This window comes from Limanda limanda, chromosome 11, assembly GCF_963576545.1.
Source record: "Limanda limanda chromosome 11, fLimLim1.1, whole genome shotgun sequence".
Taxonomy (NCBI): Eukaryota; Metazoa; Chordata; class Actinopteri; order Pleuronectiformes; family Pleuronectidae; genus Limanda; species Limanda limanda.
In genome coordinates this window covers 1101240-1114860 of record NC_083646.1, presented here as the reverse complement: position 1 = coordinate 1114860, position 13621 = coordinate 1101240, and the positions used below count along the sequence as shown (strand labels likewise).

The 13621-nt window shown below is 47.5% G+C and overlaps 2 protein-coding genes across 2 annotated transcripts; one reads left to right on the top strand and one right to left on the bottom strand.

Annotated features, from left to right (window-relative positions):
• The first annotated feature begins 2872 nt into the window (after window positions 1-2872).
• On the top strand, window positions 2873-4635 carry gbp (glycogen synthase kinase binding protein). Its single transcript, XM_061081984.1, has one exon. It carries the CDS (start codon window positions 3081-3083, stop codon window positions 3600-3602), a length of 522 nt encoding a protein of 173 aa, XP_060937967.1. The 5' UTR covers window positions 2873-3080; the 3' UTR covers window positions 3603-4635.
• A 5320-nt stretch (window positions 4636-9955) lies between these two features.
• kcnv1 (potassium voltage-gated channel modifier subfamily V member 1) lies at window positions 9956-13331 on the bottom strand. Its single transcript, XM_061080852.1, has 3 exons — window positions 13063-13331; window positions 11492-12168; window positions 9956-10476 (listed from the first exon to the last, which is right to left on the bottom strand). Exons 1-3 carry the CDS (start codon window positions 13329-13331, stop codon window positions 9956-9958), a joined length of 1467 nt encoding a protein of 488 aa, XP_060936835.1.
• Between the last annotated feature and the right edge of the window lie 290 nt (window positions 13332-13621).

Below are 13621 nucleotides of genomic sequence, written 5' to 3'. Positions count from 1 at the left end.
TCAGAGCTTCAGACCTTCAGACCCTCAGACCTTCACACCTTCACACCTTCACACCTTCAGACCCTCAGACCTTCAGACCTTCCGACCTTCAGACCTTCAGACCTTCAGACCTTCAGACCTTCAGACCCTCAGACCTTCAGACCTTCAGACCTTCAGACCTTCAGACCTTCAGACCTTCAGACCTTCAGACCTTCAGAGCTTCAGACCTTCAGACCCTCAGACCTTCACACCTTCACACCTTCACACCTTCACACCTTCAGACCTTCAGACCTTCAGACCCTCAGACCTTCAGACCTTCAGACCTTCAGACCCTCAGACCTTCAGACCTTCAGACCCTCAGACCTTCACACCTTCACACTGAGCTGTGTGTCAATGAGCAGTGTAGTAAACTGAAGACATGTGTGTGTGTGTGTGTGTGTGTGTGTGTGTGTGTGTGTGTGTGTGTGTGTTGTTTTGTGTGCAGGGCCCTCAGGCACTTTATCTGGTTTCAGTGTTGAATCATCTCACTGGATTCCCCAGTGACTGGACTCCTCCTCCTGCCATTGAGACACAGGGAGCCTCAGCCGGGCCTTCTGATTGGCTCACATACCACGTGCTGCCAGTGGTAGTAGCTCCTTTTATGGTCGCGAGGACTCTTTGACTGGAGCGTCAGGTTCAGCCGGGCTGCTGTTTCTCAGAAACTGATATGTACACGGTGTTCTCACACACTCACACACACACACACACACACACACACACAGACACACACACACACACACACACACACACACACACTCCACTGCTATTGTCAGTGTCTACAGGCAGGAAGCCAGCAGCTGCTCCCCACGTTTACTCATCATATTCACGTCTTCAGATCAGCAGCAGCTGCTCGTTGCTTCCTCAGTTCGACTTCATCACGTTCGCTCAGTTTTCTGAGACGTGTCAGGAAATAAAAAAGTGCTCATTAAAACAAAGTATCTTCATTAGTTCTGCTTTCATTGTGTATTTCATTCATTACATTTCATTAATTTACCTGAAACTCCAGAGCGATAAGAGAAGCTCCTTCGTAGCAGTGAAGTCCAACCAGGCCGATGGAACAGCCTGAAATACGGCTGTTACATTACATTACATTACATTTCATTTAGCTGACGCTTTTATCCAAAGCGACTTACAATAAGTGCATTCAACCCTGAGGGTACAAACCAAGAACAACAAGAATCAAGACAGTAAAATTTCTTCGAAATAAAGCAAAACTACAGAGTGCTATAAATAAGTGCCATTTTAGTGCTACCAAAGTGTTAGTTTTCAAAAGTGGTTAGTTTTTTTTTTTTGTTTTTTTTTTTTTTTTATTCAAGGTACAGTCGGAAGAGGTGTGTTTTTAGTTTTCGGCGAAAGATGTGTAAACTTTCAGATGTCCGGATGTCGAGTGGGAGCTCATTCCACCATTTAGGAGCTAGGACAGCAAACAGTCGTGATTTTGATGAGTGTTTAGCTCGCAGTGAAGGAGGAACGAGTCGTTTAGCTGAAGCAGAGCGGAGAGAACGTGCTGGTGTGTAGTGTTTGACCAGGTCCTGGATGTAAACTGGACCTGATCTGTTTACAGCATGGTATGCGAGTACTAGTTACATTGTGTGTCCAGAGTCTCATTGTCTACACAACACTGTCCGTCTCTCATGTGAGGTCCTGTGTCTCCTGTGTCTCCTCAGGTCACTTTGTCCTTTAGAACAATTCAAAATCTGTGACTGCATCTGAAGACCAGAGGAACCAGAGGAACCCTGAGTCTCAGCAGCTTCAGAGGACACGTCATCACAACAAGTTCAGTTAGTGGAGGAGCAAGATGGCTGCCCTCACTAGTGTGGTTCTACAACGTGTTCTAATGGTTCTTCAACAATCGGCTGATGGTTCAACATGTTCTGATGGTTCAACATGTTCTAATGGTACAACATGTTCTGATGGTTCTACAACATGTTCTGATTGTTCTAATACAGGCTCTGGTGGTTCAACATGTTCTAATGGTTCTACAATGTGTTCTGATGGTTCAACAACATGTTCTGGTGGTTCAACATGTTCTAATGTTACAACATGTTCTAATGGTTCTACTACAGGCTCTGGTGGTTCCACATGTTCTGAAGGTACAACATGTTCTGATTGTTCTACTACAGGCTCTGGTGGTTCAACATGTTCTAATGCTACAACATGTTCTGATGGTTCTACTGCAGGCTCTGGTGGTTCAACATGTTCTGAAGGTACGATATGTTCTGATGGTTCTACTACAGGCTCTGGTGGTTCCATATCTTCTGAAGGTACAACATGTTCTAATGGTTCTACTACAGGCTCTGGTGGTTCCACATGTTCTGATGGTTCTACTACAGGCTCTGGTGGTTCCACATGTTCTGAAGGTACAGCATGTTCTAATGGTTCTACTACAGGCTCTGGTGGTTCCACACACATTCTGCCTCCTGGCCAGTGATTGGAAGGTTCCACAGGGGAACCAGGGGCCGAGGCGGGGCAGGAGGTTCCCAGTTGATCCCAGTAGAACAGTCGCTTTGTTTGTTTTGCTGCAGACGGTTAGTGATTATGTAACGTGTATTTGGCGGAACAGTCCACAGCAGGAGCGTGGCCGGGGGGGGGGGCGGGAAATAAAAACACATTAAAAACACCAAACATGTGGATTCTGGTTCATATTTAATGTTTTCAGATTCACAGATGAGTTTGTGTTTCACAGAGTGCGCGTGGTGGTTGGTTGCGGGACTCTCGTGCGATCACGCACGGTCTTTTGGTTTCGGACCCCCCCCCTGTCGCAGGGATGGTGGTACAGTCCGGGCCGCGTCATCCATTGTTTACAAGTGAGCGGTGTCTGTCGGGATCGGAGCAGCAGCGTGGAGGGTCATCCAGCTCGGATCCAAACCAGCCCGGATCCAAACCCTCAGCCCGGGTCCAAATCCTCATCCAGCCCGGATCCAGACCCTAAGCCCGGATCCAAACCCTCAGCCCGGGTCCAAACCCTCATCCAGCCCGGATCCAAACCCCGGGTCCAAACCCTCATCCAGCCCGGATCCAAACCCTCATCCAGCACCAGGACCGGCACCAGCACCAGCACCATGCCCTGCCGGAAGGAGAACTACATCTTCCTGGAGCAGTCCGTCTCCGTGGACTCCAAGGAGGTGGACGCGCTGGTGACCCGCATCGGAGAAGCGCTGCAGCTGCACAACAACACCAGCGGACAGAAGACGGTGTCGGTGTCCCTGTCCTGCCGGCACGCTGTCCCCGGGGTCCCGGGCGGAGGGACCGGGTCCTGCCGGCTCGGACTCTCCGGGCTCCCGGGCGGCGGCTCCTCGGCTCCGGGACAGAAGCTCGGCGGCTGCTGCATGCGGCTCCGGGGCCACCGGGGGAGCAGCCGGGCGAGTCCGTACAGCATCCCCGGGTCCAACGGGGACCAGGACTGGGACCAGATCCGACCGTGGAACCGGAAGCGGCTCGGCCCGGAGGAGGACGACCCGCACCGGCTCCTGCAGGACTTGATTCTCTCGGGGAACCTGATCAAAGAGGCCGTGCGGCGGCTGCACTTCTCCCCGGCGGACTGTGCGGACTTCCCGCAGGCGGCGGAGCCGGTGCCGAGCTGATACCGGGACTCACCGGGACCACGCACCGGGACTCACCGGGACACAGCGAGCCTCCGGCGGCCGGACAGCCGCTCGGACCCGGGGTACACACACTGTGTGACCGAGACTTTACAGAACTGGTAGCTTCGTTTATTAATTTCATTAGTTTGTTACGATGCGTCGGCTAGCAGTTAGCCTAGCTGGCTGTTAGCAGTTAGCCTAGCTGGCTGTTAGCAGTTAGCCTAGCTGGCTGTTAGCAGTTAGCCTAGCTGGCTGTTAGCAGTTAGCCTAGCTGGCTGTTAGCAGTTAGCCTAGCTTGGCTGCTAGCAGTTAGCCTAGCTGGGCTGCTAGCCCCTCGGCCACTGAGCCGGGATGTTTATGTGAATGTGTCCGAGTGGGTCAGACCTTCAGTGTGTGTGTGTGCGTGAGAGCTAGCATGCTAACGCTAGCCCGCGTCACTGGGGCTCGTGGGCTTCCTGAACAATGGGACTTCTCCTCAGCTCGTCACCGGAAGTTGCAGCTTCCTCATTGTTGTTATTTACCACTTCAGCCTCGTGTTGTGACGTGGAGCTGTTCCCCGCTCTGCCACCAGGGGGATGGGGGGGGGGGGGTGTTTACAGTCTGATGCTGGAAGCTGCTGAGAGGAGGGGACCCCCCCCCCCTTCTCTCAGTTCAGGTTGTTCAGTTTGTCCTTTAACTGCAAGCGTCTCCTCAGTGTCTGAGGGGAGCCTGCACACACACACATCACACACACACACACCACAAACACTTTAACAAATCACACACAGGGAGGAGGAGGATGAGGAGGAGACGTGAAGCCGTGTGTAATGCTCCTGTGTGTGAATGGCGGCTGGAGGTCAAAGGTCACATGACTTTGTGGTGCTCTCACATTTCTCCAGAGCTCCAGTGAGGAGCTCTGTGTGTTTTGTACTTGTTGTTTCTTCTCTGTGTAAAGAACAATCTCACGACTGCTTCGTACCGAAGCTCCCGATCGTTCCTGAGTATTCAGGCCTTTTTCTGTTGTTGTCTTAATAAACACTTTTGTTTTTCCAAACCTCTGTGGGGAGTTTCTTTATCTGGAGCCGGGGAGCGGAGGACGTGCAGCCGGAGGCCACATGCTCATTATCAGCCTATAAATACCCCCCCCCCCCCTTTCCCTCCCTCCTGGCGGATCACAACAGGCAGCATGACACCAGAGGTGGAAAACATGTTTTGCTGCTGGAGAGAGACGAGCGAGTCAAGGTCCTGCTCGTTGTTTACAGCGGCTCCCCCTGCTGGTCAGTGTCATCACTGCAGGGGGGGGTGTCCTCTGAACAGCTCAGCTCACAGATTCAGTCACACACTGCTCCCTCCTCTAATGTAGGGATTCATATTCCATCTAAATCTAATCGTATTGTGAAAAAAGTTGCTTCTTTTAATCTGCTGCTGTTAAACAAACTTAACAAAACTATTTCAATCCTTCACATTAAAATTTATACAAAAATGGTTTTAAAACTTAATGCATTTATTACATTTTTAATTAAGTGAAAATGTTCGGTGTGATGTCTGAGGACTAAAAGTTCAACCTAAACTTTACAACTAGATTTTCACTTTAGTTCACCCGAGCTGCAGCAGATCAGTGACAGACTTCATATCTCTAAACATATCATAAAGATCCACGAACTATTCTCTGGTTTAAATGATAAACATCTTTTCTCCCAGTGTCACTGAGGTAAAAATATCAAAACTGAGACTGAATATAAAAATAAGGTGAAGCCGCAATTTCTGCATCTGCTGTTAAATCAGATGATGTAATCTGATCATTGCTCATGTTTATAAACAGTCACTTGTCATTGATCGTCTTTATATTATTATCGTCTTTATTATTATTTCGTACATTTGCAAACAGACAATTTCTTCTGTTTACTATAGTTTAGTGAGAACATTTCTATTATAACCATTGAAATCTAAATAGTAAACAACATTACTCATACATATTATCATCCATATTCAAATGAATAAAAACAAATATATATTTACAATACATTTAAATCAGTATTATTGTAGTGGATAAAAATATATGATGCATTTTTAATCTTAAGGAAAACAATAAGTACAATTGATACTTTTTTTATTATTTCTTAATACCTATCAACTCTATAGTATTGTTTGATGACTTCAACCTTTTAATTGTGTAGATACATTTAAATAAGATTTGAATCTATTTTATTATTTTATAATCAGCATTTTTTTTTAATATATATCTTTTTTAATTTATTTTGTAACACGTTTTGTTCTGGTAACGTGTGAGGGTAAAAGTATTGAGTATAGAGAATATATTATTATAATAAAACTATATACTGTATATATCATGACACACTGCAGTGTAATGAATGTGTTGTCCTCTAGAGGGCAGCACGACACCATCAGGTTTTTACTCGGCTCCTCAAAACAACAACTTCTTATATTCTCATGAAATAACTTAAATAATTTCATACGCACGTTGATTCTTACAACTAAATTGTTAATTTTGCAAGATCATAAAGATATTTTATTTAACTAAGTCACAATTTTTATAGTTAACGCCAAAATAAACAGAAAGAAAATGAACTTATTATTTTACAGTATTACAAGAATTTAAAGTTATTAAAGTCAAAACTAAAGCGAGGATCAAGTCAGAATTCTTAAAATTATTTAATCTAATGAAGTAAAGTTTTCTTTCAGCCTCATATTCTAACAGTCTTATTATATTAACGTTAATGTGAAATGATCAAATAAATGTTGTTTAAATATTCGTTGCCAAAGGAACCAAGATCAGAATTAAAAAACAAATGAAGGAATATTTTCGACCAGTTAATCGAATTAAACACTGGATTATAAAATGTAGACAGCAGCAGAGGAGATTTACTGAAGCTAAATTAAGACTGGGGGGTGGGAGGGCTATAATATAATAAGAAATATGTCTTTTAGTCACACACATGACTCACACATAGAAACACAAACATCCACACTGAGAGGATGTATTTACACCACGTCTGTCTGAGCCGTGTCGCCGTGGAAACGGGTCCTAACACAAACTGGGACTGAAACTCAGTTAAAGACATTTAAAGAGAAACGTGAAAATCCCAAAATCAAGTGTCAGAGACGAATCACAAACCAGATTCTCCTCTGAACTGTGGGAAGATCCCAGAGGAGGAGTTCTGACCTCTGAGTGAACTGAGGATGGAAATGAAAACACTGAAGTGGTTTCGCTTGAGTGTCGGAAAACAGAAGTGACAACTTGAACTTTAACAGCCTGATCTGTTTGATCTGAAACCGTTTCCCATCCCAGACGAACTGATCCAGGAAGCAGGAGAGCAGCAGCTCTTGAGTTCTGTTTGGTGACTGCTGGTGTCATGGAGCCTGGAACAGAGAGATTCAAAACCTGTTTCAACAAAAGAACTTTGACTCTTCAACCAGCAGCTCATATCGTCCTCAGATAATCATCAACCGATCAAAACATCTACACACAAAAGTGTTCCTGCTGTTAACTGTAAATAAAGATGGACTGAGCCACAAAGGTGAAAGCAAAGTGTCAATATCGCCCCCTGGTGTCTGTGCAGTATCGGTCGTAGACCTCCTCCATGTTAGCAGATGGGATGTGAACCAAACTGATAAAAATCAAAGTAGACGTTAAATAAATGTCAAAGATGTTTTTGTCATTTCAGGTCGTTCTTATCTCTCTGATGTTTCTGATCCGTTTGTTTTTCATTAGTTATATGAGGATATAAAAAGGGGCTGAGACTGGCTCCTGATTGGTCGAGCAGGTGTATGGGCAGGACCTTGATACCACAGCTACCTTCCTTGGAGGCTACTGCACAGACTCTAGAGATATTGTGTTTTCCAGAAACAAAAAGCTCAGAATACATTTAGCTCTTGTGTTCATGGTGCACATGAAGGAGAACTCTTGTGAAACTGTGGGATTGTTGGACAGGAGTTTCCTGAGCTGCAGTCAGTGAACTCCCAGTAAATCATGTGACACGTGTCTGGACTGTTTGTGGTGCGTGGACAGGATGAAGAGGCCGGAGGTCTGGAGAAGCTCTGGTGCCGTCACCATCACCTGAGACATCATGACCTCAGTGTGGAGCAGGAACAACAGGATTCACCTGCTGCACAGACGGAGGTGGAGAGGAAATAACCAGGAAGCTGGAAAGGTTCAGTGTAAACAGGAAGTCGATGGACAGTCTACAGATCAATGTGTCACGTGTCCGTTATGAGTAGATGCTAGCAGTAGCTATAGCGCTCATCAGCAGGGCCACAGTAAAGAGTTTGAGGGGCAGTGGTGGGGCCCATCATGGTACTCAGAGGATATACTGGGACTCTCTAGCACCACCACCAGGCCAAAACAACTCATCACGCTCCCACAAGAAAAAGCAGCACCTAATGTCGAAAATAGAGAAAAGTACAGAACGGTGGATGGAGTATTAAACGATTCATATTTCCTGTTAAAAGCCAAGAAACGTTTTGAATTAAGATTGTTTTGAAAGATGTTATAATATCAAGCAACAGGATGGAATCCAGGAGACTGACCCGCTGCTGACTGAGCAGAGATCCGTCCCGAGGACACGAGGACGAAGAGAACAGCGTGGCCTGGTTTCTGTTTCTCGAGCTTCGTCCTTGGAACGAACTCGTCCCGCTCCGACTCCTCCTCTCTGACAGAACTGGGCTAATGAGGCGTCCCGACGGGGACTTCCTGCGAAGCATCAGGACGCCGTGCTGCTCCCTCCGGCGTGTGGTCGTTATCTCTGAGCAGCCGACGGGTGAATAACAGGTTTCCTCTCTGCAAACTGATGCAGACCGACGGAGTGATAACAAACACAGGACAAAATATCTGATATGAATACAGTTTTTATTTTATAAATCTGTTTTTACAGTTCACATGATTTATTCAAATGCTTAGTTTTCTCTGACCAGTCACAGGCTGAAGGATGTTGAACTTGTATAAGAAACATTTCATCTTGTTGTTGAAGTAAACTGAAGCTGTTATATTTCTCACTCTGTCAGTTTTATAGATTTATTAAAACCTCGGAGATCCGAGGAAACATTTGAACGAGACTTTGAAACGGGACAGAAATATTTTCTGTAACTAAGCGACCAACTGCAGAGGAGACAATCTACTTCCTGTTTACATCACATGACCAGAGTATGGTCACGGTCATGTGACGTGTGTTTTCATGTGTGTTAGTGTGGATATTAAAATATAATATTATTTCTGATAAGGAGCTGAAACACTTGTGTGTGTGTGTGAGATAAAGTTCTTTGCTTTAATTAACATCGTGTATTTAACATCATATCCAGGTCGTCACAGATTCTTATTCTCCAGTGACTCTGTTTGAGTTTTACTCTTCAAACTAAGATTCTCTGAGTTAAACACATGAAGCGTCTGAGGCTCCGCCCTGATGCTGGAACCAGGTCGAGCTGGAACGACGCAGGTTCTCTGGGGAACCAACGTGGAACCGGAGAGGAAAACAAGCTCGTCTCAGCTGAGGAGACGTGAAGGAGGAGAGGAGATGTTTCACTGGAGCTCCACACTGTTTGCTTCATATCTCAAATCATCGTCGTGTCTCTATAGAACTCCTTCTCTCTCTCTCTCTCTCTCTCTCTCTCTCTCTCTCTCTCTCTCTCTCTCTCTCTCTCTCTCTCTCTCTCTCTCTCTCTCTCTTCAATCTGGACCATCACCACAGGAACATCTGATGATTTCCTGCCTCGCTGACTTCACCACTGACCTGGATTCAGTGCTTGATGTCTCCGGCTCTGCAGCCCGAGAAAAAACTAACTGGAGCATCACATTTACATTTTACATTTTTTTAAGAAGAAATAGAGAGAGAGAGAGAGAGAGAGAGAGAGAGAGAGAGAGAGAGAGAGAGAGAAATATTGGAGGAAGCCGGGAGGTCAAAGGTCACCGCACGCTGGCGGTATTCCTCCCCACCTGCGCTGCATCAGAGCGTCAGGGATAAAAGTGCACGCGAGAAAAGGTCGTGGGGTCAAACTTCTCTGAGGATAGAACTGGTTCCAGTTTGAATCTGAACATATTTGATAGTTTAATCTTCGGTTGGTTGAAACAGTGAAATAAATCGATGTCGAACCTGCGAACCCGACAGAGAGAGAGGAGCGTCTGTGCTCCCGGGTCAGAGGTCAGAGTCGGACCCTCAGGAGGATTCACTGCAGGACGGATCCTCAGAGAGATGAGGTCACCGAGGTCACACGACCAAAACACGTCTCTGCAGGAAACCTACTGAGAGGTCACGTTGTATATGGAGGAAAAAAAACTGGGTTAAAGATTTTTGTAAATCCAGTTTCCTGAAGCATGGTGAAGCAGTGCATTCTGGGAAACCACCAGGTCCGGCCCCCTGGTTCTACCACCACAGTTCCTCTCCTCCGCTGCTGCTCGCTCGCTCGTGGCCCTGCAGCCTCAACATCTCCAGGACGCTCCTGGCGTAGGCGTCCCTTAAGTTCACGCCCCCCTCCACGCCTCCCTCCCCCGTCTCCACCACCGAGCCCCGGGCCAGCTTCTTCAGCATCTCGCCGTGCCGCAGCGCCGCCTCCTTCATCTTCATGGTGAAGTAGCAGGCGGAGAAGCGGTCGTTGATGATGGCGATGGGCAGCGCCAGGATGAGGATCCCGGACAGGATGCAGACGAAGGCCAGAACCTTCCCCAGGACCGAGTCGGGCCGGATGTCCCCGTAGCCCACCGTGGTCATGGAGGTGGTGGCCCACCACCACGCGGCCGGGACGCTGGTGAAGGTCGTGGCAGGAAGGTCGTGCTCCAGAGCGAAGACCACCATGGCGAAGATGGAGATGCCGACTCCGAGGAAGAGGAGCAGGAGGCCGACCTCCTCGTAGCACTGAGCGATGGTCAGACCCAGAGACTTCAGGCCTGAGGAGGAAACATCAGAAACTTCAAGTTAAACTTTCTGTGTTGGGATTTCATGTCGGCCATCTTTGGCCCCCTAGTGGCAGAACATTACACCTTGTGCCTTTCAAATTCACTCTCTACGTGTTGACCTTTAAAGTGACCTCATGACTGAACCCGACAACGTTTCCATAACCAAATACTTTTCATATTTTGATCCTTCTTTTCTCTCTTACTTCGTTTTCCTCTCCTCTTTCACTCACCCCTCCATCACTACTCTCTCCATCTTCTCTTCTATTATTCATGAGTTGAGTCCAGGGATTATCATCCTTCCTAAAATCACCATCATCAAAGTGTTCACACGTCCCTGACACACTCTCCTCCCTCCGTCTCCTGGAGGAATTTACCAAAATACAAATCAATATTTGTTCTCTCTCGTCCTGTAATCTCACAGCTGCAGCTTCACCAAGAAGAATTTCCATTTCTCTTTCACATCTTGAAGCTGAAACCAGGCTCGAGAGTGAGAAACACGCCCTGAGCCGTTCGCACATTAATCCCGACGTGTCTGCACCTCAGGTCCCGACATCACTTTACATCTGCACGTTCTGTATCATGTTCCTTTCTGCGTGAACACGTTCAGGTGTCAGCTGAGAGCAGCGGCTCCAGCAGTGATCTACAGGTCTGAACCTTCAAGTCTGTTTCACTGATGAGTTTTAAAATACAAAGGACAGAAAGTAAAGAAGTGAGACATCATTTACTTTGAATGGGAAAGAGATGCCCTGGAGTGCTATGAGCTCAAAGTCCTTCCAGTGAGACCAAACAACAAGGTTTCCATGAAAAGTCATATTTATCATTAAAACTGTTGTTTCCTTTGCAGATTCAAGGTCATAAAATGACGAGTTTGTGAGTTAAAACTTGATCTTCACAGCAACAAGTGGTTGGCTGGAGCGTTTCAGTGAGGAGCAGCATGATGGGAAGTCAGGTCTCTCTGGTTGTGTGTCTGTGTGTGTGTCTGTGTGTGTGTCAGACGTGTGTTTACCTGTGGAGTGTCGTCCCAGCTTCAGCATGCGCAGGGACCTGAGGAGCCGGAGGACCTGCACCACCCGGCCCATGTTCTCCAGCTCGCTGCTTCCTCCGTGGAGCCTCTCCACCGCCAGCGTCACGTAGAAGGGCAGGATGGCCAGCAGGTCGATCACGTTGAGGATCTTCTGGCTGAACCGACACTTGTCCCTCACGCAGAGGAACCGAAGAGCCAGCTCGCCCGTGAACCACAGCACGCACACGTACTCCAGGGCGTCGAACAGGAACGCCGCGCCCAGGCCACTCCCTCCCAGGTCAGTCCCGCCCACATCCTCGCCTGAGTCCAGCGAGATGAGCACCATGTTGATCAGCGACAGCCCCACGAAGAGAACGGACAGTGAGCTGAAGGTGCGAGCTGCCCGGGACGAGTCAGGTTTCTCCAGAAGGTCCCAAAGGCGTCTGCGGAGAGCAGGGAGGACGGCGCCTACGAAATCCTCTTCTTCACCTTCAGCCTCAAACTCCTCCTGAACATGGAAGCTCTCCTTCTGCTCCTTGCGGCGGTAGTAGCGCTCGCGGCAGCAAGGCCGGATCCGAACGTCCTCGATGCCCCAGTACTGGATCTCCTGCAGGAAGGAGACTTCACACAGCTCCTCCCCGACGTGCAGGTGACCCGTCCGGTAGAAGTTCATCACGTACCTGAAACACAGAGAGACGGGAAAGAGATGATACAGATTCTTTCTTTGCTTACGAGCAGCTAGTTAGCATTGTTAGTGTCGTGTATTCGTTAGAGTAGAACATGTTGGTGTGTGTTCAAAACCTAATGACAGGCGTACGTTTATGATACCTGCCTTCTGGACTCTCAGACATTCTCAGAGAGTCCTCCAGGTGTTTATCTTAGAAGTTCTCTACCTTTTTGAAATGACCTTTGACTCTGGGAGTGACCTCTGACTAGCTAATGGATGGGAGTAGAAGGAATGTTCTTGACCAATGTGTCTTCATGTTCGGACACAAAAACATGTCCCACTTTAGTCAGAAATCCCATGGGGGGACGGCATTTACCTGAAGTCATGGGCGGAACCAATCTCTCTATATATACTGTGTGTCCGACCCCTGGAAGTCAGACTTCACCATTTGGGTGATTTCTCCGAGTTCTAGAGCTCGTCCTGACCTGTGAAACTTCTGTGTAATAAACTCTGTTATACTGTAAGTATTGGGTCCGCGTTCCTTTCCTTCATCATCAACTTCAACAACCACATCAACCTCTCGGCCGACCAGAAATATACTTCATTAGCGTTGCCAAGTGAGTCTGTTTGTGTTTCTGAAGGACGTCAGAGACGACAACATGAGCGTGTCATCGGACCCGTGCACGCTGAGGACAGAAGCTGGATCTTGGTGGTTGTTGGTTCATCTTGTTACAAATACTTTACAAATACGTTTGTGAGCAGCTTTCTTTGCACATCGATATCACACTGTACTTAAAGTGAGCCTGAGATTCTCAGATCAGGGTTAGAACAAATTATTGGTAGATAATAATGTGTCATCTTTGATCGTTGCAACTCGACATAGTGCGGAGAGGGAGTCGCCACCTACTGGAAGGTCTGTGAACTTCTGTCAAAGAAGAACTCGTTCTCCAGGAGGTCGGCGTCGTCGCAGAGCTGCAGCGCCGCGGCCCGGCTGCAGGACGCCAGCTTCCCCAGCCGGGTCCCCGGGTGGGACGCCAGCAGCTGCTGGGACAGCACGTAGCGAGTCCCGCCCACGTTGATGATGAAGACGTCAACGTCTCTGACGCAGGACGCCGGCGTCTCGCTGAAGAAGACGCTGGAGTCCAGAGACACCGGTGAGGCTGAAGGGAGGCTCATGGTGGAGGGGGGGGGGAGCTGTGGGAGGGGTGAAGGGTGAGAGACGTCAATAACCTTCATTTCAAAAAGAAGCAAATGACTCTTTATGAAAAGCAAAAGAATTGTTCTTCACGTCATCATTTCTGTGGAAACACCTCAACGACCTGAACAAGAACTTCTTCCCAGTGTTGAGATTTCTATATTTTAGTTTCTCTCTGAGCTGACAGAATTCCAACCAAATAAAGCTAGAGGTAGTTTTAGCTAGATATTATGCCTTCATACAAATGAATTTAATAACCGTTGCTGTTTAG

Excerpts from the sequence above, each read along its gene's own strand:
- gbp (XM_061081984.1), top strand. The coding sequence starts at position 3,081 with ATGCCCTGCCGGAAGGAGAACTACATCTTCCTGGAGCAGTCCGTCTCC.
- kcnv1 (XM_061080852.1), bottom strand. The coding sequence starts at position 13,331 with ATGAGCCTCCCTTCAGCCTCACCGGTGTCTCTGGACTCCAGCGTCTTC. Across the intron at positions 12,169-13,062 it reads AGAAGTTCACAGACCTTCCA|GTACGTGATGAACTTCTACC; the intron begins GTAGGTGGCGAC and ends TCTGTGTTTCAG. Across the intron at positions 10,477-11,491 it reads GCTGGGACGACACTCCACAG|GCCTGAAGTCTCTGGGTCTG; the intron begins GTAAACACACGT and ends TTTCCTCCTCAG.